This window comes from Gobio gobio (assembly GCF_949357685.1).
Source record: "Gobio gobio genome assembly, chromosome: 8".
NCBI classification, from domain to species: Eukaryota; Metazoa; Chordata; class Actinopteri; order Cypriniformes; family Gobionidae; genus Gobio; species Gobio gobio.
The window spans coordinates 55,846,836-55,869,123 of NC_137114.1; the positions used below are offsets into that span (position 1 = coordinate 55,846,836).

Here is a 22,288-nt window from a genome sequence, read left to right on the forward strand (position 1 = left end):
ACATCCATCTTTTTTTGTGATTTATTGTTCTATATTATTTAATGTGATATAAGTAATTTGTTATATACGTTTTATATAAGATTTCCCTCTCACACAAACAGAAATAACATGGTAAATCTCATTTACATCAAACATGGTGATCTGTGCTTTTTTAAAATAATGAAGTCTGTTGATCTGATCTGTCATTTTTCTCTACAGGTTGAGTAAGTGTGGTGTCACAGTTGAAGGTTGTGTTGATCTGGCTTCAGTTCTAATATCAAACTCCTCACACCTGAGAAAACTGGATCTGTCATATAATAATATAGGAGATTCAGGAGTGAAGATACTCTCTGCGGGACTGGAGAATCCTTTCTGTAAACTGGAGGAACTGGGGTAAGATAATTTCTACCATAAAGTCTCAAAGGATTAGTGCATATACAATATATCCTTTGGTGTAAACATAGTCACATGCAGTGCAGAGCCACAGAAGTCACGTGAGGAGAATGATGTGCGATGATGGGCCATTCTAAAATGCTTAATGTGAAAAACGCTTAACGCTAAACGATATATCGCAATATAAAAATGTGACTATATGTATCGTTGGTGGAAACGATATGATTTGCGATATAGAGTTGTTTTATCCAAGGCTCAACTTGCTGTAGTAGGCCTATTTATAAGGTATAATTCACCCAAACACAAATTTACAAATGTAGGCTACCACAAATGAAAACTCTGTCACCATGTATTCACCATTGTGTCGTTTTTCGTTTAACTTCCAAACACAAATGAAGATGGCATTTCTGTCCCTCCATTAAAAGTCCATTCCTCTCAAACTTAAAAGATCCAATAAATGTCATAAAGGCATCGTAAAAGAACTAATTGAGTGGTCTAATTCAAATCCAAGTCTTCTGAAGAGACACGAACGATGGCTTATGATGAACAGATTTACAATGACGCGCATACTGTAGTAAACACGGACGTTCACTTGATTGTGTGACACGCTAAAACAACATGAGTTTGAATAAATGCACAATTTTAATTTTTGGATGAGCTAAACATTTATAGTTTGAGAATTAGTCATTTTGACACGTTTTCTTGCGATTTAGAACTGTGATAGATTGCAATGATCATCTGAAGTGCTAGCGCTGCCGGAACAGCACTCTTCAAAGTGAGAGAGAAAACATTATTTAAAGCGACACTCCTCAATGTCAAAGCGCAAACATCATTTAAATCATCAGATCACATTTCGTTTTAATAGTGTGTTTATTCAAAGCATTTTAGATGGTTTATTCTTAAATGTATTGTGCATTAATAGCGGGAGAGGCGGGACATAGCGAGCACCGGGAGAGTTGCGAGCATGGGGAGAGAATTCTGCCTGCATTGAATGTGTGAGTAATGCGTGAGGGAAAAAAATTCAAGTTTACGGCGTTTTTAGTGACATTATTACATTAAACGACTATATATAATGTTGAATATAATAATGCAATGGGGGAATATTTGTGGGTCCTGATAATAATACACTAATAATAATAATATTATTTAATAATAAATAAAAAAAATCTTCTTTATTTTGGCTTAAAATATCGGGATACATATCGTATCGTGAGTTCAGTATTGCGATTCATATCGAATCATGACACGTGTATCATTACACTCCTAGTGTGCAAGAGTTGCTGTCATGATATACTGTATAACTGCACTTGTATCTGAATATATGTTAATTTAAATCTAATGGATAAAAAAATCACGAACATCACCTTAGTAAATAAAAAAAAATGAGGAAATATGATGAGGAAATGGAGTTCCTCTCTGCAGCTCTTCTGTCAAATGAAGTCCTGTTACAGTTTTTTCTGATGGCTTAAGCACATTCTTTTGTAACTATTGGCTATTTTTGCTAAACTCTAAGCACAAATAAGAACCCTTAACCAAATCAGCAAAACATTGTAGTTCTCTTGCAAAAGCTAATAAACCTTGCTTAACTCTTCAAAAATGTTTTTTTCGTATCAAACAGTTAACACAAGCCATCACATTAATAAGCACACAATGCACCAACTACACACACTGATGGTATGAATAAAAAACACATCTGGCTTTTGCTTTCTCTGTGCACAAGGTTATGTCAGTTTGAGGTCATACTTTTGTCATAGTTCTGTAAACATACAGGGAATCAAACTTCAAATACTGGTGTTAATTTACACACATCAAAACATCAAAATTTTTCCAAGTCAAAATAGTTATTTCACTGAGAAAAACAACATTTCAGTCTACATCGTGTTGTCTCTCTGGGTCCGGCCACAAAATTTTGTCTACATCACATGCAATGTCCTCTAGTCCAAGATACCGTGGAAAATATATTCTGGAATGCCGTATCCAGGCCTGACAGGATGCCTGGTCAATATCCCCACATGCCTCCTCCATTGCCTGTAAAAGGGCTTCCAGCGCCAGGCAGAGAAGAACTCTTCAATTGGATTCAAGAATGGAGAGTATGGGGGGAGGTTGAGTACAGTGAAGAGTGGGTGATCTGTAAACCAGTTGTGGACCAAAGCTGCCCTATGGATACTAACATTGTCCCATATGATGACGTTTCTGGTCTGCTCTGGTCTCTGAACATTAAGCATGTCATGTAAGGTGTCCAGGAATGTAATAATGTGTGCAGTGTTATATGGGCCTAGGGTTGCATGATGGTGAACAACACCATTTTGACTTATAGCTGTACACATAGTTATGTTACCACCACTTTGTCCTGGGACATTGATTATGGCACGGTGTCCAATAATGTTCCTGCCATGTCTCCTTGTTTTTGTGAGGTTAAAACCTGCCTCATCCACAAAAAGCTGCTCATGACCCATGGCATCTTCCTGTAGCTCCATCACTCTCTGGAAAATACAAATGCAGCACAGCAGGCCCATGCACAGCACTACAGTATGCACTTCCAGATTCTTATGGAATTATTTGCAATCACCATATTGACTATATGGGTCTCTTGTTCTGCAGTGAACATTCTTCCTCTGCCCCCAGCATCTGGGCGTCTAGCAATTCTGTAAAGTAACAATTTCAGTATTTTTACATGTATGGTATTGTTGTGTTTCTCAGAGTATGACAGTGCTACAAAACTTAGTGCAAAGTTGTACTAATCGATTTTCATTTCGAAATGTCTTTATGATGCTTGCTACCAGGGCCATGCACATTTTGAGGGGCAGTGGCCCAAACCAAAAAAGGGGCACTATAAGGGGGTTGAGCTTAATATAGAGAATGAATAACAAACCTTTTTAAATCATATTGTAAAAACAGTTGTTAGGTTTTAGTGCTAATTCAATTTATGTTGTTGTAATTACTCCTCCAAAAAGTTGATTCTGCGCTAATTTGATCTCATATTTATGTTTTTATGTTGTAGATTTATGTAGCAAATGAGAATTGCTAAAACTATTGAATATATTTTGAAACAAATGTCTTGTTAATGATTTTCAGTTTTGTTCAAGGTAATTAGCAACAGTTTATTTTCAATAAAAGAAGAATATGTAAAAGTATAGTATTTGGGGTAAAGGACACAATTATTAACATGATAATAAACAGCCAGTTGACTTTTCCATTTGTTGACATGGCTAGATTTAGATGGGAAATATCAGATATTAAGTTGGGTGTCCACCTTAGAGATAATCATCATATTTATGAAACTGTCATATTTAAAAATTAAATATTAATCATATCATCATAATAAAATATCACATTTTAATTATTTGTTACTTCTGTAAAGCTTTATAAAAAAATATTATATATTTAATTGAATTATCATTCAATGCTTTCAGAATCTTTGCTTTTTGAAATAATTTTTGTTTCTGTATTTTTTAAATATTTCTATACTAACATATTTTAATGACAGTACTATATTTATTGAACAATAATTAATTATTTATCAAAATAGACAGAAAATAGTACATACTTTGCTAAAGTGATTGTTTTGAATGATATTAACTAAGACATGATTAAAACATTATTTTAGCTCAAGTATTTGTATCAATACTGTGTCTTTTGCCCCATGCTGATTTGACCCTGTGTCTGTGGCCCACCTTACCACCCCATACACATTTATAAGATTTTTAAACAAACAAACCATTTTTATGATTTATTTTCACAGAAACTCGGTTGCTCCAGAAATGTTTAATACAAACATATATATTTTTTGAAAATATTTTTTTTCTTAGGGTGTGCATTAAGCCCCAAGCCCTACTATGCTAAGATACAACTCATTTAGAACATTAAAAGTATATTGTCTTTTAATTGTGTATAGGCTACTTATTAATAGGGTCTTAATAAAACATTATAAATATGATGTATGTTACAGATACTATATTACCTCACAATTGATTATAATGGGAAATTTACTTTACAGGAGTTAAAGTTTGACACACTGTCTGTTAAATATTCTATATGATGATTCACCCACTGATATACTGGAGCATTGAATCCATATTTGCAATGTTAAACTGACTTTAGCCTCCCTTTGCTCTTCCTCACGGTCTTCTTTTTTGAGAAGTTTTTGTCTACAAAGTGTGCCGACAACAGCAAATTTGGTGTTATTTAGCTCAGATCAGGTATAATAATTTGATTTGACAATTAATTATCTTCCAAGAACGTGAATACTTTGCATAAGTTGTTAGCACTATTAGAGGACCAGGAGCAAAACATTACCAACATAAATACAAAAACAAACTACTAATTCCGCGGATCGACCACTGTCTGTAATGTGGATTGTACGTTAGTTTGTAATCTTTAATCTAACTGCCGTCTCCACAGAGAGCAGGCACTGCCACAGACTGAGCGACGCCGCGGAGCGAGCGGGAAAACACGGAGCGGATTAGCGGAATTTTAGAGGATCTTTAGCGGAACAGAACACTTTTATGAGAATCCTCTGGGGGTGAGGGAGGGAAGGGGGGCAAGAGGGGCACATCAGCCGACGAGGGCAGAGGGGCAGTGGCTTTAGTTAGGCTGAACCCGTTGGCCAGCTTCCCTCAGGGTCATTCCATGGTTGATTACATGGTCCACAATTGTAGCTCTGATGTCATCAGTAATTATATTTCTTACTCTTCTTACCCTTCTAACTCTTACTTCTATTTCTCACTCTCCTTACCTAGAGACTATTTGTCTCTAGAATATCTGGGCATTGTGCTAAAAGGTGCTCCACGCATCCTGCTTATCATTATTTACAGGCCTCCAAAATATTGTCCAGCCTTTATTGATGACTTTACAGAGCTGCTATCAGCAATCACATCTGAGTATGACTGTTTTGCTATTGCTGGGGATTTTAACATTCACATTGACAATGCTGAATCCAGTACAACAAAAGATCTCCTGACTGTTCTTGACACTTTTGATTTGACACAACATGTACACGGACCCACACATGATCGTGGACACATTCTAGATTTACTTATTAGTACTTACTTATTAGTAATAGTATTTAGTATTAGTAAGGGTCTAAACATTTCATTGATAGTTATTAAGGATGTGGCACTGTATGATCATTTCTGTATTTTCTTTGATATATCAATCTCTCCTGCCATTGAAACTAGATCTGTCTCTGTCAAAAAGAGATGCTTAAATGAGAACACTAGTGCGCTGTTTATGAAGGCTATATCTCTAACACCAAGCATATCTGCAGACTCTGTTGATTTTCTCCTTGACTCTTTTAACTCAAAAGTTAAGAGTGTAATTGATGATATTGCTCCTGTGAAAGTCAGAAAAAAGAGTGGCAAACAAAGCACCTTGGAGAAACTCAACAGCAGTGAAATTAATGAAAAGACAATGCAGGAAATTTGAACGCATGTGGCGAAAGACAAAACTTGTAGTCCAATGCAACATCTATAAAGACAGTCTTCGTGCTTTCAATGTGGAACTAGGCAAAGCTAGACAGACCTTCATTTCAAATATTATAAACAGAAACATAAACAACACGCTTTTTGCTACTGTAGAGAGACTAACAAACCCTCCGAGTCACATTCCCAATGAAATGCTCTCAAACAGCAAATGTAGTAAGTTTGCTTTCTTGTTCTCCGAAAAAAATCAATAATATCAGAAATGCGATCAGCACATCCTTGAGTGTCTCTGGGGTGAGTCAGATCAGACCACAACCTCAGAAAGTTACTATGACTGATTTCGAAGCAATTGATGGTAAAATTTTAGAAGGAACGGTACAGCACCTTAAAACATCAACCTGCGCCCTTGACACACTCCCCACTTCTTTTTTCAAAAGTGTGTTTAACTGTTTAGAAGCAGATCACCTAGAAGTGGTAAATGCCTCACTTCTTTCTGGGACTTTTCCAAACTCCCTCAAAACCGCAGTAGTTAAGCCTCTCCTGAAAAAGAGAAATCTGGATAACGCCATACTGAGCAACTACAGACCAATCTCAAATCTCCCCTTCATAGGCAAGATCATTTGAAAAAGTTGTTTTCAGTCAGCTGAACAAATTCTTGAACTCAAACGGATACTTTTCAATCTGGTTTCCGACCGCATCACAGCACAGAGACAGCGCTTATAAATATAATAAATGATATTCGCCTCAATACAGATACAGGCAAAACATCAATTCTGGTACTACTCGACCTCAGTGCTGCATTCGACACTATTGACCACAACATACTTCTTGACAGGCTAGAAAATTGGGTTGGGCTTTCTGGAATGGTCCTCAAATAGTTCAGGTCATACTGAGAAGGGAGAGGTTATATAGTCAGTATAGGTGACAATAAGTCTGAGTGGACATCCATGACATGCGGAGTCCCACAAGGGTCAATTCTTGCACCACTCCTATTCAACCTGTACATGCTCCCACTGAGCCAAATAATGAAAAATCATAAAATGGCTTACCACAGCTATGCTGACGACACCCAGATCTACTTAGCCCTATACCCTAATGACTACAGCCCCATTGACTCCCTATGTAAATGCATTGATGAACTTAACAGTTGGATGTGCCAAAACTTTCTTCAGTTAAACAAAGACAAAACTGAAATCACTACATTTGGAAACAAAGATGAAATACTCAAGGTGAACGCATATCTTGAGGCTGAAGGTCTAAAATCAAAAAATCAAGTCAGGAATCTTGGTGTGATTTTGGAGTCAGACCTGCGTTTCAGTAGTCATGTCAAAGCAATAACTTAATCAGCTTACTATCATCTGAAAAATATTGCAAGAATTAGATGCTTTGTTTCCAGGCAAGACTTAGAGAAACTCGTTCATTCTTTTATCACCAGCTGGTTGGACTATTGTAATGGTCTTCTCACTGGCCTTCCCAAAAAGACCATTAGACAGCTGCAGCTCATACAGAATGCTGCTGCCAGGATTCTGAGCAGAACCAGAAAATATGACCATATCACACCAGTCCTCAGGTCTTTACACTGGCTTCCAGTTACATTTAGGTATCGATTTTAAAGTACTATAACTTGTATATAAATCACTCAATGACCTGGGACCAGGGACGTCGTTAGGCCTATTTTAGGGGGGCTGAAGCTACCCCAAAATGCTCCTAAGCCCCCCTAAATGATAATAAGAACAACAATAACAATTTGATTAATCAATAACCGTATCCTCATTCATATTTAGACACAACAAATGATATATTCAGCTACAAAAAATAGCCGAAAAGTCGGAAGTTGGACAGAAGTAGCCTAACAAAGAGTCGTTGTGCTATACTATGATGCACCGCGTCTCGTTGCATTGGTGTGAACTGTGGCAGCTTTCAGAGCTTTCCAGACCGGAGCGCTATTGCAAGAAACTGATTCCTCTCGTCTCGTCCTTACCACAGTTATAATCGTTAACGAAAATGAACGAAAACTAGGTGGGTTGTGGTTAACTGAAATAAAAATAAAAACGAGGCATTACAAAAAAACGATAACTAACCAAATCTGTAGCTAATGTGTGTTTGGCAAAACTAAAATAAAATTATAGATTAAATGTACTTAGTTTTCGTCTTTATCAATGTCTTTCATAGAGCAAATAACGTTCAGATGCATTTCCGTTCCCTCAAGCTCTCTCTCTCACATACACGCGCGCCACACACACATACACGCGCATACACGTGCGCGCACACACACACACACACACACACACACACACCGCCGTCTTCATGAGAACGAGTGTTCGACTTCGACGTTGAAAGCAAGTTCGCGAAAGGTTGGTATCTCGTGAACACCTTTACACAATCACACATTAAAAAGTGGGATAAAAATATTTTTAATTCAGAATATAATTTTGTCAGTGTGTTAATGTCGAACCGAGAAACGATTGCTACTTTAGAAAGTTAAAGGGTTAGTTCACCCAAAAATGAAAATTCTGTCATTAATTACTCACCCTCATGTCGTTGGACACCCGTAAGACCTCCGTTCATATTCGGAACACAAATGAAGATATTTTAGTTGAAAGCTGATGGCTGAGAAAGGCTTCACACAGGCCTCCATTGGCATTCAGTACATTGACACTTCCAAGATCCATGAAAGGCACTTAAAACGTCGTTACAAAGTCTATCTCACCACAATGGCTCTACAATAATCATACAATGCGACGACAATAGTTTTTGTGCGCAAAAAAAAATCAAAATAACACCTTTATCCAACTTGTTCTCGACTTCCGTGTATGCCTCCACGACGCATGCGCGAGAATATGACGCAGATCCGGCGTTCGGACATATGACCCAGAAGCGATTTGTTTACGAGCAGAGGAAGACGCGCGTGTCTAAGCTGTTGGATTCTACATTGATCGTGCTTTAGGTCTCGGCGTAGTGCTCAAAATGGAGCTTAAGTGTGTATTTCATCGATTCCCGAACACCGGCGCTACCTCATATTCTCGCGCATGCGTCGTGGAGGCGCACACGGAAGACAAGAACAAGTTGGATAAAGGTGTTATTTTGATTTTTTTTTGCGCACAAAAACTATTGTCGTCGCATTGTATGATTATTGTAGAGCCACTGTGGTGAGATAGACTTTGTAACGACGTTTTAAGTGCCTTTAATGGATCTTGGAAGTGTCAATGTACTGAATGCCAATGGAGGCCTGTGTGAAGCCTTTCTCAGCCATCAGCTTTCAACTAAAATATCTTCATTTGTGTTCCGAATATGAACGGAGGTCTTACGGGTGTCCAACGACATGAGGGTGAGTAATTAATGACAGAATTTTCATTTTTGGGTGAACTAACCCTTTAACTCGTCGCAAGTTTGAGGTAAAATGCACTTAGGTTGTCGATGTCAAAACACTATAGAAGCTGTGATTAAAATATTAAATAATGTTATGTCATTAGGCTATTGTATAGGGTAAATTTAGTATAGGGTGTGAAAATTGAACAACTGTGGTATTTGTAGCCTATAGGTTTAGCTCAATTTAGGTTTAGCAGTATATTTGTATTTTAGCTCAAAAATGGGTTGAATACATGCTGTTCTGTGTAATCAAATAGCATTATGTGGACAACTTATCTTATATAGAGAGGAATAGTATGCTATTACTTTATCATACATTTACATTAGCAGACAGATAGCATTTAAGTCATTGCTTAGTAACTCATAAGTGTAGCAAAGATTTTGCAAACGCAAGTTACAAATACCCTGGGGGCTAAGCCCCCCCCTGTCTTCCAAACCTAGTGACGTCCCTGCCTGGGACCAAAATACATTGCAGATATGCTGATAAAGTACAAACCCAACAGATCACTCAGATCATCAGGATCAAGTCAATTAGAAATACCAAGGGTTCACTCAAAGCAAGGAGAGTCTGATTTTAGCTATTATGCCAGCCGTAGCTGGAACCAGCTTCCTGAACAGATCAGATGTGCTACAACAGTAGCCACTTTCAAATCCAGATTAAAAACACATCTGTTCAGCTGTGCATTTACTGAATGAGCTGTGCCACTGTACGTCCGACTGATTGCACCTTATCTTATGCATTTACTGAATGAGCTCTGTGCTTTGTCCGAACTGCTTGCACTTTAATTATGTGTTTCAATTTAACCTGTTTTTTTTTTAATTATACTTTTTATTTATATATATATATATTTTTAATTCCTATTATAATTGTTATACTATATATATTTTTATTTTATTTACTTATGAATATTTTAACTTCATTTCTGTGTAAAGCACTTTGAATTGCCACTGTGTATGAAATGTGCTATACAAATAAACTTGCCTTGCCTTGCCTTCCTCTTCCTCCTCCTCTTGCTCCTCCTTGTCCTCTTTCTCTAACTTCACCTCATTGTCCTTGTCGTCTTTTCCTTCTCGGTTCTTCACCTCCGCGTCCTCTTCCTCCTACTTCTTCATCTCCACGTCTTCTTCCTCCTCCTCTTCCTCCTACTTCTTCACCTCCACGTCCTCTTCCTCAAAAAACTCAGTAAGTGGTTTTGCTATAAGTTTTAATAGTTTTAGAAATTGTGCTATAAGAATCATGGTTAGGGTTTAAGCATTCAGAAAAAAACTGTAAATAGTAACATTTACTTTAGACTGATCAAATGAAAATATACAAATTACATTTTGAATTACCTCTGTTTTGGAATAAATAAAGCAGTATTTTATTTCGTTCTTAAACGGTAATGGTTAACTCTGTAAATGGAACCAAAAAATAGCCCAGCGTTTTTGTTCTGAACGAACCAATTCGTTTTTAATTCCTGATTTGAGAATAACAGTCTACATATTGCTTGATGTATAGGTTTAAAAAATAGCACTAGAAATGTTGTAGTTAACTAAATGTGTCTACTCGGGCGATAATGGCAAAAAGAAAACGTGAAAGAGAAAATTAAAGACTTGAATAAAAAAAATCTTTATGTTCAACGTTTCATAAATAAAACCACCAGTGTTGGCAGGGTTTTTTTCCTGTTTTTTTTTTTTTGTCAGCACAATTTGCACAGCAAATAAGTAGTGGCCACTGTCTGTTGACATTGATGGTTTGATCCGGCACAGTTAAGTTCGGCAGAATGTCCCGTCGTGACTCACTAATCGTTAAGTGTGTTGTGTTAGAGGACTGACTCAGTCGTTAGGTTTGTGCCTCTCTGACTGTAAAAGACTCAAATCTGCCCCAGTTTATGGTAACAGTCTTTAAGTGTGTTCTGCTAGTTGTTAATGTGACCCCAGTTTTAGTGCATTAAGGCATGTTAAGGGTTTTTCATGTTAAGCATTTTAGAAAGTCCTGTGATGGCTGAAAGGACGATGGCCGAAACAAAAGTGCAAAAAAGAATATGGTGGTACCCATATAGTGGTAATAGGGAATGTGCCACAGCAGTGTTTTGAGTAATCTGTTGTAGATATATGACATTGCTCCACGTGCCTGAAAAAAAATCAGAGGATAACAGTCCAGGTTACAGTTCCATATGCACGCATTGTGCTTCAATAAAAAAAAGATAGGAATGACCAGGAAGATTACAGCACTCTTTCAGATCTTGAAAGGACCTTAAGTCTTGATTGTTAAATATATCACCCAGAACATGTACACCTTGATCAGACCGTTGACTTAAAAACAAAAGGTTTGTTACCAGATAGCAAGTAATGATTATACCAAATTGGGGATTCAATTGTAAACTTTAAAAAAAAACAGAGCTTCCCATAAAATTGCAGACATCATGCCAAATTTTAAGAGAATTACCCACGATTGTATTCCCAAACTTCTGGGCTTTCTTTGGTAGACCTGTAACATATCTTGAAGCCGAAGAAGATACCAGTGTCCTCATATAATAAAGAGTAATTTATTACAAATTTATGAAATTAATGCTGAGTGAAAAGAAACTAAATATGAATTCTCTCTAACCACTAGGGGTGTAACGGTACACAAAACTGACGGTTCGGTACGTACCTCGGTTTTGAAGTCACCGTTCGGTACAGGTTCGGTACAGCAGTTTTACAAAATAGCTTTTTATTTATTTTTATTAAACGGTGGTTTACTGGGGGGGGGGAGTGTCTGTTCTTAAATTAATTAAATTATAACTAAAAGTTTATTGAAGATATTGCTGTAAACTATATAGGGAGCCCTTACTTGCACATTAATATTAAAGGTTAACAACAGAGTCCAAACTATTAGCCTAAATTCAGTTGCTATTTATTTTTAGGTATAATAATCAACACTCAAATAACATAGTTCGCAAACATGTAAACTTCACATAAGGCAGTTTTTGCAATAACTTCTAAATTGAATCGTAAAATAGTTTTTTCTCCAATTATATATATAATATAATAATTTATAGCCTACATAGTGTCTGTCATTTTCATGACAGGTTTATTTAAACATACATGAAATAATCAAGACATCACTAACAGGTTAAGTAGAATATAGGCTAATATAATGAATATATAGGCTAATATAGTACATATATTTAGAGAAAGAGTTGATTTCTCTAGTGAATAAAATTCTGTGGACACTGAATAACTGCCCTAGGTAAATGTGATGCTAACGTTACATGACATTGTTTAGTTTACAAGCAGTTATATTGACATCTTTCCGCCGTTGAAACACTGATTGAGCGATTACACCACATATAATATGTGACAGTAAGTTGTAATGTATCCTCAACATACCTTCGAATGTTCTTTCATGTTTATGAATCTTTAGGAAGAGATGATCGATCGCGCTCGCGCGGCTGCTTGAACTGTGATCAGTCACGCCACATTAAAGAGCATCAAAACAGCATTTATTGTTTGAATTTCATGATAAAATGGACTGAATACATAATATGTTCTGGTGGGAACTCGGATTGGAAGTGTGTACAGTCTGTTAACTGTTAAAGATTGGATTCGGAAACCATTCGGTATACGCATGCACCGAACCGAAAGCCCTGTACCGAAACAATTCGGTACGAATACGTGTACCGTTACACCCCTACTAACCACTGAATATAAGCCCCCATATGACCTCATACATATAGTGGAGCTATGGAATTTATATTATATATAGTATATTTATAGTCTGACTCTCTCAGTAGGTTAGTTGTGTATAGGTTTTTACTGTCTGTATTTATGTACCACCGTGGTCCTGTGAGGCACGACAATTCGACTGTATGTCACTATATGTAGCAGAATGACAATAAAGCTCAACTTGACTTGATAAACAACTTCATGCTCTTTAACCCTTAAAGACCTAGACAGCCGCCCACGGCTACAAATAACTATCGTTCTAAAATGTTTAATAACTTCATAATCCAATCTGTATGCTGTAATCTGCAGCATTGATTCATCAAGGAAATGCATGTGGGTTGTTCCCCTGAGCCAAACAGAAACGATTGTTGATCATTAGTCCCACCCCCCCTCATGGCCAGATTCGTTGAAACTGTCATCAACTCAACCAATAAACATATTGTTTGTTCTTTTGAACCACCAATCACATTTCTCTGACACAACATGAAAGTGGGTGTGTATTTGCGTGCATGAAAAAATACTGAAATAAACGCATGCAGAGCACTCTTTCACATAGCACAGCACACAAAAGTCAGTATATTTCTTTATTTGTATGTAGTTTGTGTTTTACACTGTTTCAGTGTTCTGTTATTATATAACAATCTTTCTATTTATTTTACTCCCTCAACTTTTTTGGACACTTCTACATTGTCAGTAAATAAAATACACCTGTTTTCACTCAAAAACGCCTAGAATAATATTATAATAAATGGCTATAACTTGCTGAGGGATTGTTACATGTAGACAACATTTAATCTGGAAGTCTAAAACAACCAAGTCGAACTTTCTAAAGGAAAAAAAAATCAGTTCACAGTAAAAATACCACATTTTTGCTGCCGTTTTTCTTAAAAGTGTATTAATTTAATCCATTCTCAGACTAAATAAATGTAAAATTGGGACTTCAAATTAGCTAGATGGAAACTTCATGTTCTCTTGTTTAAAATTATATATGAAACTTGATGCTAACTGCTAGAATGGGTGAGAAAATCAAAGAAAATTAGAGGCAAGTCAGGGGCCCCAAAAATGTTCTAGGTCTTTAAGGGTTAATGACCTTAAATATGCATTGAATTAGAAGGAGCATTTCAAACATGAGAAGACAATGATATGAAAAGCAATCCTCAGACCACCACCAGCTAAATACATCATGTATCATAAGAACACAAGTCTCTGTCCCTTGAAAGAAACATTAAGAATTTGGCCAGATATGTCAGCGCTACTGCAACACACATTGCTGCTGATTAATAGCTGAGAATCTCTTCAAGCCAACGCACAAATTAACGCAAATGGAATTGAGTGTCTAATACTTACTTTCAGTTTCAATCATCTTCATTAAAAGTATAAACTAAATGATCTAACCAGTGCTGATTCCGCTCTCTCTCCTTCTGCAGTCTTTGATCTTGAAATTAGCTGAATATAAATAAAATGCAGCTCAAATCTGTTGCTTTGGCTGATGTGAACTCCCACTGAAATCTGATTTTATTAATCTTCAAAAGTATTAATTTGTTTCTCATTGTCTCTCACATTAACATCAAACTGTTAGTTTGAATGTGATCATGAGAGTCCTTGTTGATCTTTTTTGAGAGTTTGAAGAGTGTGTCATTGTTCTCTACAGGTTGTGGGATTGTGATGTCACAGATGAAGGTTGTGCTGCTCTGGCTTCAGCTCTGAGATCAAACCCCTCATACCTGAGACAACTGGATCTGTCTGGGAATAATATAGGAGACTCAGGAGTGAAGCTGCTCTCTGCTATACTGGAGAATCCTCACTGTAAAATGGAGAGACTGTGGTAAGATTATCTCTACCATAAAGACTTGTAGTGAATAAGGATTCATATGTAAATAGTACATACAATATATCCTTTAGTGTTAGCCCCATCCGGCAGTCCTGCCGGCGGTAGAAGGCAGGGATGAGGAGTCTACCCGAAAAGGAAAATTTAGATCTAAATATATTATTAGAATGTAAAACTAACTGTTAAATAACCAAACAAACTACAATCCAGACAACCGATGCAGGTTACAGTGAATAGTTTTGTTTTTTTAAATCAACTAACCTTGTAATTCTTGTGCAAACAGAACCACCCTTGCTAAAGCATGAACATTGCCTCAAAATGTCTAGAGTTTAAAATGTTTTCACCCTAAAATGTGATTTTTATACTGTTCAAACTGTATATTCTGTCCCTTAATCCTAACTGATGTATTTTAACAATGTGAACTAATGTGTATGTATTTCATATTGACAGCTTTATGTTATTTACTGTTTAAGTGGTCATGTTTAGCTTTGGAGATAGACTTAATGTGTGTCCTTCTTCTCTACAGGTTGATTTATTGTGGTGTCACAGATGAAGGTTGTGCTACTCTGGCTTCAGCTCTGAGATCAAACCCCTCACACCTAAGCAAACTGAATCTGTCTGGGAATAAACTAGGAGACAGAGGAGTGAAGCTGCTCTCTGATCTGAAGGAGGATCCACGTTATAAACTGGAGAAACTCTGGTAATAGTTTTTAACAATTTTCATCATTTATATTTTCATTTAAAGTTCTAATGGCTGTTATTCACTAGAAATAAAAGGAAATTGTTCCAGGTTCAGTAACTACGGTGACTGAGAAGGGGACATGTTCGGTTCACTTAGTTTTGTAGTGGCCGTGACATATAAACTGGTCTCAAGTTCCTATGTTGAGGGAATTATGTGTTTTTTTCTTGTGGCCGCGATTTAAATGCGTAAACAGCCTGCACACCCATAGCAACCTGGAATTATCAGAAATGGATAAGCATATAATATTTATTTTTAATTAAGAATGACAAAATAAGGGCAAAATTAAGAAATTTATATATTAACCTATATTAGCCTTTTTCTAACGTTCTGTTTAGTTTCGTTCCTGGACCTTCAGTTTGCTTTTCATTTGTCACATTTAATTTGTTTCATTTTTGTTAAGTTTCCCGCCACTTGTCTGTCTCCCCTGTTACGGTCATTTTGAGTTCATTTGTACAGTGTATCTGGAAAATATTCAAAGTGCTTCACTTTTTCCACATTTTGTTATGTTACAGCATTATTCCAAAATGGATTAAACTCATAATTTTTTTCCTTCAATTCTGCAAACAATACCCTATAATGACAACGTGAAAGTAGTTTGTTTGAAATCTTTGCAAATTTATTCAAAATAAAATGTACCTAAGTATTCACAACCTTTACCATGATACTTAAAACTGAGCTCAGGTGCATCCCGTTTCCACTGATCATCCTTGAGATGTTTCTACAACTTGATTGGAATCCACCTGTGGTAAAGTCAGTTGATTGGGCATGATTTGGAAAGGCACACACCTGTCTATATAAGGTCACACAGTTAACAGTGCACGTCAGAGCACAAACCAAGCCATAAAGTCCAAAAAATTGTCTGTAGGCCTCAGAGACAGGATTGTATGGAGGCTCAGATCTGGGGAAGGGTACAGAAAAATTTCTGCAACATTGAAGGTCACAGTGAGCACAGTGGCCTCCATCATCCGTACATGAAGAAGTTTGGAACCACCAGGACTCTTCCTAGAGCTGCTGCCCGGCCAAAGTGAGCGATCGGGTGAGAAGGGCCTTAGTCAGGGAGGTGACCAAGAACCCGATGCTCACTCTGACAGATCTCCAGTGTTTCTCTGAAGAGAGAGGAGAACCTTCCAGAAGAACAACCTTCTCGGGATGGCTCAATATCACAATTTTGGCTTTGGTACGGTACCACAATCTAATATAGAAGTATCAATATTAAATTGATACCTTACAGGTTTCAATTCTGATTCAATTTCATCTGATTTTAGCGCATAATTTTACACATTCTTGCAAGTTTTGGGTTTAAAAAATTGGGAAATTACCACATCAAATCAGTCATTTGAAAACTTTCTTGTGAGAAGAAATTTCAGCAATACTGTGCGTCTCCCATCTCTATCTCTCAAAATAAGCAAATTGCTTCTGGCTTCAAAAGACGTCACACCTGCATTATAAAAGCAATCTGCGCGTTCCGATTCAACATTTTGACGTTCGTTTCTGGACAGCTGACGGAAATCACTTGCCCGTGTCTTTTTAAACCTTGCAAATTTGAACATGCAAGCGGTTTTATAGCATTTCATAATACATGGGATGGGGGAGCTCTTTGAGAGAATTTTCTTTGCGCTCCAACAACACACAGACAAGCTCGTAAAGAGCTTGCGCATTCCAAAGTTTCCTTAAACAGTCAAATACAAAAAATTATGTCAATGTCCGTCTTTAGTGAGTTCACGCCATGAGTCCTGTCCTTCGGATGAGACGTTAAACCGAGGTCCTGACTGTCATTAAAAACCCAGGATGTCCTTCGGAAAAAGAGTAGGGGTGTAACCCCGGCAACCTGGCCAAATTTGCCTATTGGCCTCTGTCCATCATAGCCTCCTAATCATCCCCCTATACTGATTGGCTTCATCACTCTGTCTGTTCTCCACCAATCAGCTGGTGTGTGGTGGCCGTTCTGGCACAATAGGGCTGCCGTCGAATCATCCAGGTGGATTCTGCACATTGGTGGTGGTTGAGGAGATTCCCCCCTTCTATATGTAAAGCACTTTGAGTATCCAGAAAAGCGTTTTATAAATGGAACAAATTATTATTATAACTGAGAGGAATTAGGAGAGAACCACACACGGACCATCTCTCTATGATGAGCAAAAACTAAACTAATCAGTTCTGTGCATGGTCACCCAAACAATGTTGTGTTTGGATTGGCTGTCGGTTTGCGTGATCCTGTATGGTTGTTAAATGGAAAATGGTGTCCAGCAGAGGGCGATGCTGAACAACTACTTCTACTCATAGTCACTCAAGTGACTTTGAGCATCAGATAGAAGCTATATTATCATGTTTGAGAATGAATTAATAAAGCTTATCTAGTTAGTGCTCAGTTTTCTTATGAAAAGATGTGACAGACGTAATGTCTCATACTGCATATGTGACTGTGTGTGTGTTTTATTTTAGGCCTGCTAGTTACAGATGACAGTCTGATGTTCTGCTGATCATCTGCTGATCATCTGATGGTGAATGAGTCTCTGTAGTGGATCCTTACAGTCAACAGAATCAACTGAGACTGAAGATACAGTACTTCACTGTTATAAATTAAGACTTCATTTAGATTTCAACGATTCTCTGACAGACCTGATGAGGCGGCAGTGAAACACCTTTTATTTCACAGCAGCAAATCACAGTTTCTCATTCACAGATTAACCATTATATTTGTATAAACGCACAGTATAAACTCAAAAAGGTTGCAGGTTTTGTTATGTTTTATTTTTTTTATTTTATTGTAATGCTGTTTTATTTTTTTTTATTTTTTTATTAATTCATGAAAATACATACAGTAATTGTACACAATACATATATTGAGAAATAACACAAAAAACAACATTATAGACAAACCGTTATATAATGGGAGATGAAGGAGAGAGAAAAAACAAAACAAACAAACAAACAAAAAGGTAGTGAAAAGAAAGATCTTGTAATTAGAATATGTCTTTAGGGAGTAGTTAGATGTTATTTTAAAGGGTTTTTAGTAATTTATAAATTTTACCCCCCCTCATTCATCTCTCATTTCTCGTCCCTCACACAGCAACAATATCGATGTTAATATGATTACCTCCTTTTATATTGTATGTCTATCCACGCACATCCCCAGGGGTAGAACAGCACGCCTCCGCCAGGGGCCCCCACTAACCAAACCCTCGCTCGCTTTTTTTTTTACTTATGTGCATCTAATAAATGTTCATAATTATATATACCTAATAAATGTTCATAACTATATATATATATATATATATGCGTAGAAGTGTATACGTAGAAGTGTATTAAACTAATATTTATATAGTACCTTGGTACAAGACAATGACATTCCTATTACTATTACTATTGGGGCATCAATTCATTTGTAGCATCTAATTATATAATTAAGTAATTTTAGATATAATAATTGAAAAAAATATATATATTATAATAATTGAAAAAAACCTGGATACTATCTACTTATCTAGATTTAAAAAAGGGGGGGTGAATTGTTTTGTGGATGTGTCCAATTGTTTTTTTGCTATTGCAGTTTGTCTTTCATAGGTTATATGTTTCTTAATAATTTATTCCAGTGTAATAGAGATATTTGTTTTGTCTTTCCAGTGTAAGAGAATTTGTTTTCTAAGCAATGGTTAGAGACAGGAGTAGTGGAGCAGTGTTTTCTATTGCAGGGGTTTTCAAACTGGGGTCCGGGGACCCCCAGGGGTCCTCCAGAAGGTTCTAAGGGGTCCCCAGAAAATTTCAGAGAATAAAAAGACAAAGCAAAAATGGATAAAATCTACCGAATATTCTAACGGTTTCATTTCTAAATGTTTCTCTCCTTTCTTGCCGTATACATTCCAGAATTGTATATGTTTGCTTTGTATCTTTCTAGTGAGTTTTTCTCACTAGTCCCCTTTATCTCACTCACTGGGGTTTTAAGGCAGTTTTCTTAACACGGTACGTAAGCTGCTTACATTTATTGTGAAAGGTGCTTATACAAATAATTTTGAATTGAAAATGTTCTTCTTTGGGTTTATACATCCAACATTAAGTATAGCCAATTTAAGTTGGGAAACAATATGTTGTATTTATAATGTCACACTTACTATTTATGTAACAGTTTAAATGTTTTTTCGTACATAAAGATTGATGGATTTTAGGAAGGGGGTCCCTCATAAAGGTCCATCATATTTGGGGGTCCTTGGCATCCTGAAGTTTGAAAACCCCTGTTCTATTGTATTGGGTATTATTGATGTATCACCTAACAGGCATAGTGATGGGGAGACAGGGATGTTACAGTTAAAAACTATTGAAATGGTTTTGATAATTTCCTTCCAGAATAGGGTGACAGACGGACATATCCATAGCGCATGAAGATATGTGTCTGGTGTGTTTAGAGAGTGTACAGTCTATGCATTTTTCTGTTTCAGCTATACCCATTAAAAAAAAAAAAATGTTGAGTTAAGTGTGTTCTATGTATTACTTTGTATTGGATTAATTGAATATTTTTATTTACACTGAAGCTAAATGTATTTGTACAGATTGTGTTCCAGAAATTGATATCTGTGTGTATATTGAGATCCTGTTCCCATTTATTAACTGGTACAGAGTGTGTATTATCTGCAGAGGTTAATAAATCATATATTTTCCTTATTAGTTTCGATGATTGGCTATTCATGCCAATTTTGTCTTGTACTGGTGCCTGTTGTAGTTGTATGTGACCAAATTTAGTAGTGATTGCACTCTTTATTTGTAAATAAAAGTAATGGTGTTTTTTATCTAGATTGTGTTTTTTGATAGCTCTGCAAATTGTATAAATGTATTGTCCTTAAATAGATAATGTAAATATATAACGTCCTTCTCCATCCAGTTTTTATTGACAAGTGGGATTTTATTAATGGTGAAGTCTGGGTTATTCCAGATTGGTGAAAGATTGTGCGGTGATAGAGATTGACCGGTTATTTTATTAGTTTTCCACCAAGCCATTAGTGTAGTCTGGATTGCGGTGTTTAGATATAGACTGTTTTTTAATGGTATGTTCGGATATTGGGATTGTATCCATGGGTTGTGGTGTTGGTCGTTATTTATCCATTTGGTTAGGTGTTGTAACTGTGCTGAAAGATAGTAGTATTGAAAGTTAGGTGCTGATAATCCTCCTTGTTCTTTAAATTTTAGCAATGTTCGTAATGCAATTCTAGGTTTCTGATTTTTTTCAATAGAAATAGTTTATTATGCTGTCTAATGTATTAAACCATTTTTTAGAGGGTTGTATAGGAATCAGTGTAAAAAGATAGTTTATTTTCGGTAGTACAGACATTTTGATTGTGGCTATTCTTCCTATAATTGATAGCGGTAGGTCATTTTCTGTCGTTTTTAATGCTGGGGGGAAATTGAGATCAAACAGATCTGATATATTTGGGGAGAAGTGTATTCCTAAATATGTAATGTTACCTATCCTAGACTGATTATTTTTTTTAAATAATGGTGCTTCCGAAGTCTTTATATAATGGGAGTATTACTGATTTATCCCAATTTATGGAGAAGTCGGATATGTTTGAGTAGTTGATGAGTAGTAGTTTAATGATTTCTGACAATGATTTTTCTGGTTTCTGTATGTATAGTATAATGTTGTCTGCATATAATGATATTTTATGTTCAGTATTGTTTGATTTATAACTTTTAATGTTGTTATTTTGTCTGATAGCTATTGCCAATGGTTCTATAAATAGTGCAAAAAGTAACGGAGATAGTGGGCATCCCTGCCTAGTGCCTCTCTGCAGTTAAAATGGTGATAATATGATGAAATTCATCATAATAAAAAGGTTGGAGGTTTTGTTAGAGAAAATATAGAGCCTGAATGTGTTTGTGTTGTACCAGCAGAGGGAGACAAAGACTAATGAAAGATTCTTTTTTTTATCATTATGGGGAAGAAAACAGTTCAAGCTCACTTTTGGAAAACAAACAATGGAAGCTTGAGTGTATAATCATGTTTATAATAATAATAGTTGTATTACATTTGTATTAATATATTAAAGGGGTTAGGACATATTTCTCTTTAGTGTGTTATGTAGCTGTTTGTGCATGTACAAGATCTGCAAAGTTACAAAGCTCAAAGTCTCCCACAAAAATATTTATTCTATCTAATGCCGGTACACACTGTGCTATTCTGGGCTGTCCCAGACGAAAAATGAGCATTGTGAAACAATCGTGGAGATTTCTGTGGTTGTGGTTCCTAAACGTCGTACAGTGAGAGAGGTTCAAAGACGGCCGCTGTCACGGTCTTGTGACCAAAGATAGCCTGCGATCATTTTCTGACAGTGTCATGATCATCTGTGTTTGCTGCTATGACCTATGTCTACTGACTAGCCAATACAAATGCAACATGAAAACGCGACACTTTCCTCGAGCTCCATTTGCAAAATTGGCATGCAAAGTTCACATATTTTCCCCAGCCATGTCCTCGTCCATATTCTCCTCTTTCACTTCCTCCTCCGTTTTAAGCGCACATTAAAACCACAATTACCAAAGTACAATTAATTTTGCTCTACCGAGTGGTGCAGGTATGACTTCACGTTGTTGGCCAGCCGGCATCACACTGGTTCCTTCGACAAAAACCCAGTAGGATTTTCCCATAGGCTTTTGGATTATCGCTAAAAACAAGCTGTGTGATCAACAAAAGTTTATGATACTTGCACGTTTTGTCCATAAAGACACACTATATTGCCAAAAGTTTTGGGACGCCTGCCTTTACATGCACATGAACTTTGATAGCATCCCATTCCTAATCCGTAGGGTTTAATATGCAGTTAGGGTTAGTAACAGCTTCAGCTCTTCTAGGCAGGCTTTCCACAAGGTTTAGGAGTG

General features: G+C 36.6%; 1 protein-coding gene across 3 annotated transcripts in view; it reads left to right on the top strand.

The window, feature by feature from the left end:
• Window positions 1-18,478, top strand: part of LOC307130042 (NLR family CARD domain-containing protein 3-like) — a 35,193-nt gene extending 16,715 nt beyond the window's left edge. For 2 of the 3 annotated variants that reach the window (XM_079822902.1, XM_079822904.1), the window contains exons 6-9: window positions 199-372; window positions 14,503-14,676; window positions 15,206-15,379; window positions 17,864-18,330. In XM_079822902.1, the coding sequence (XP_079679028.1) occupies window positions 199-372; window positions 14,503-14,676; window positions 15,206-15,379; window positions 17,864-17,882 (541 nt within the window). In that variant the 3' untranslated portion in view covers window positions 17,883-18,330. Of the gene's footprint in view, window positions 1-198; window positions 373-14,502; window positions 14,677-15,205; window positions 15,380-17,863 lie in introns of all 3 variants that reach the window. The other variant, XM_079822903.1, reaches the window with a different exon arrangement.
• The last annotated feature ends 3,810 nt before the right edge of the window (window positions 18,479-22,288 follow it).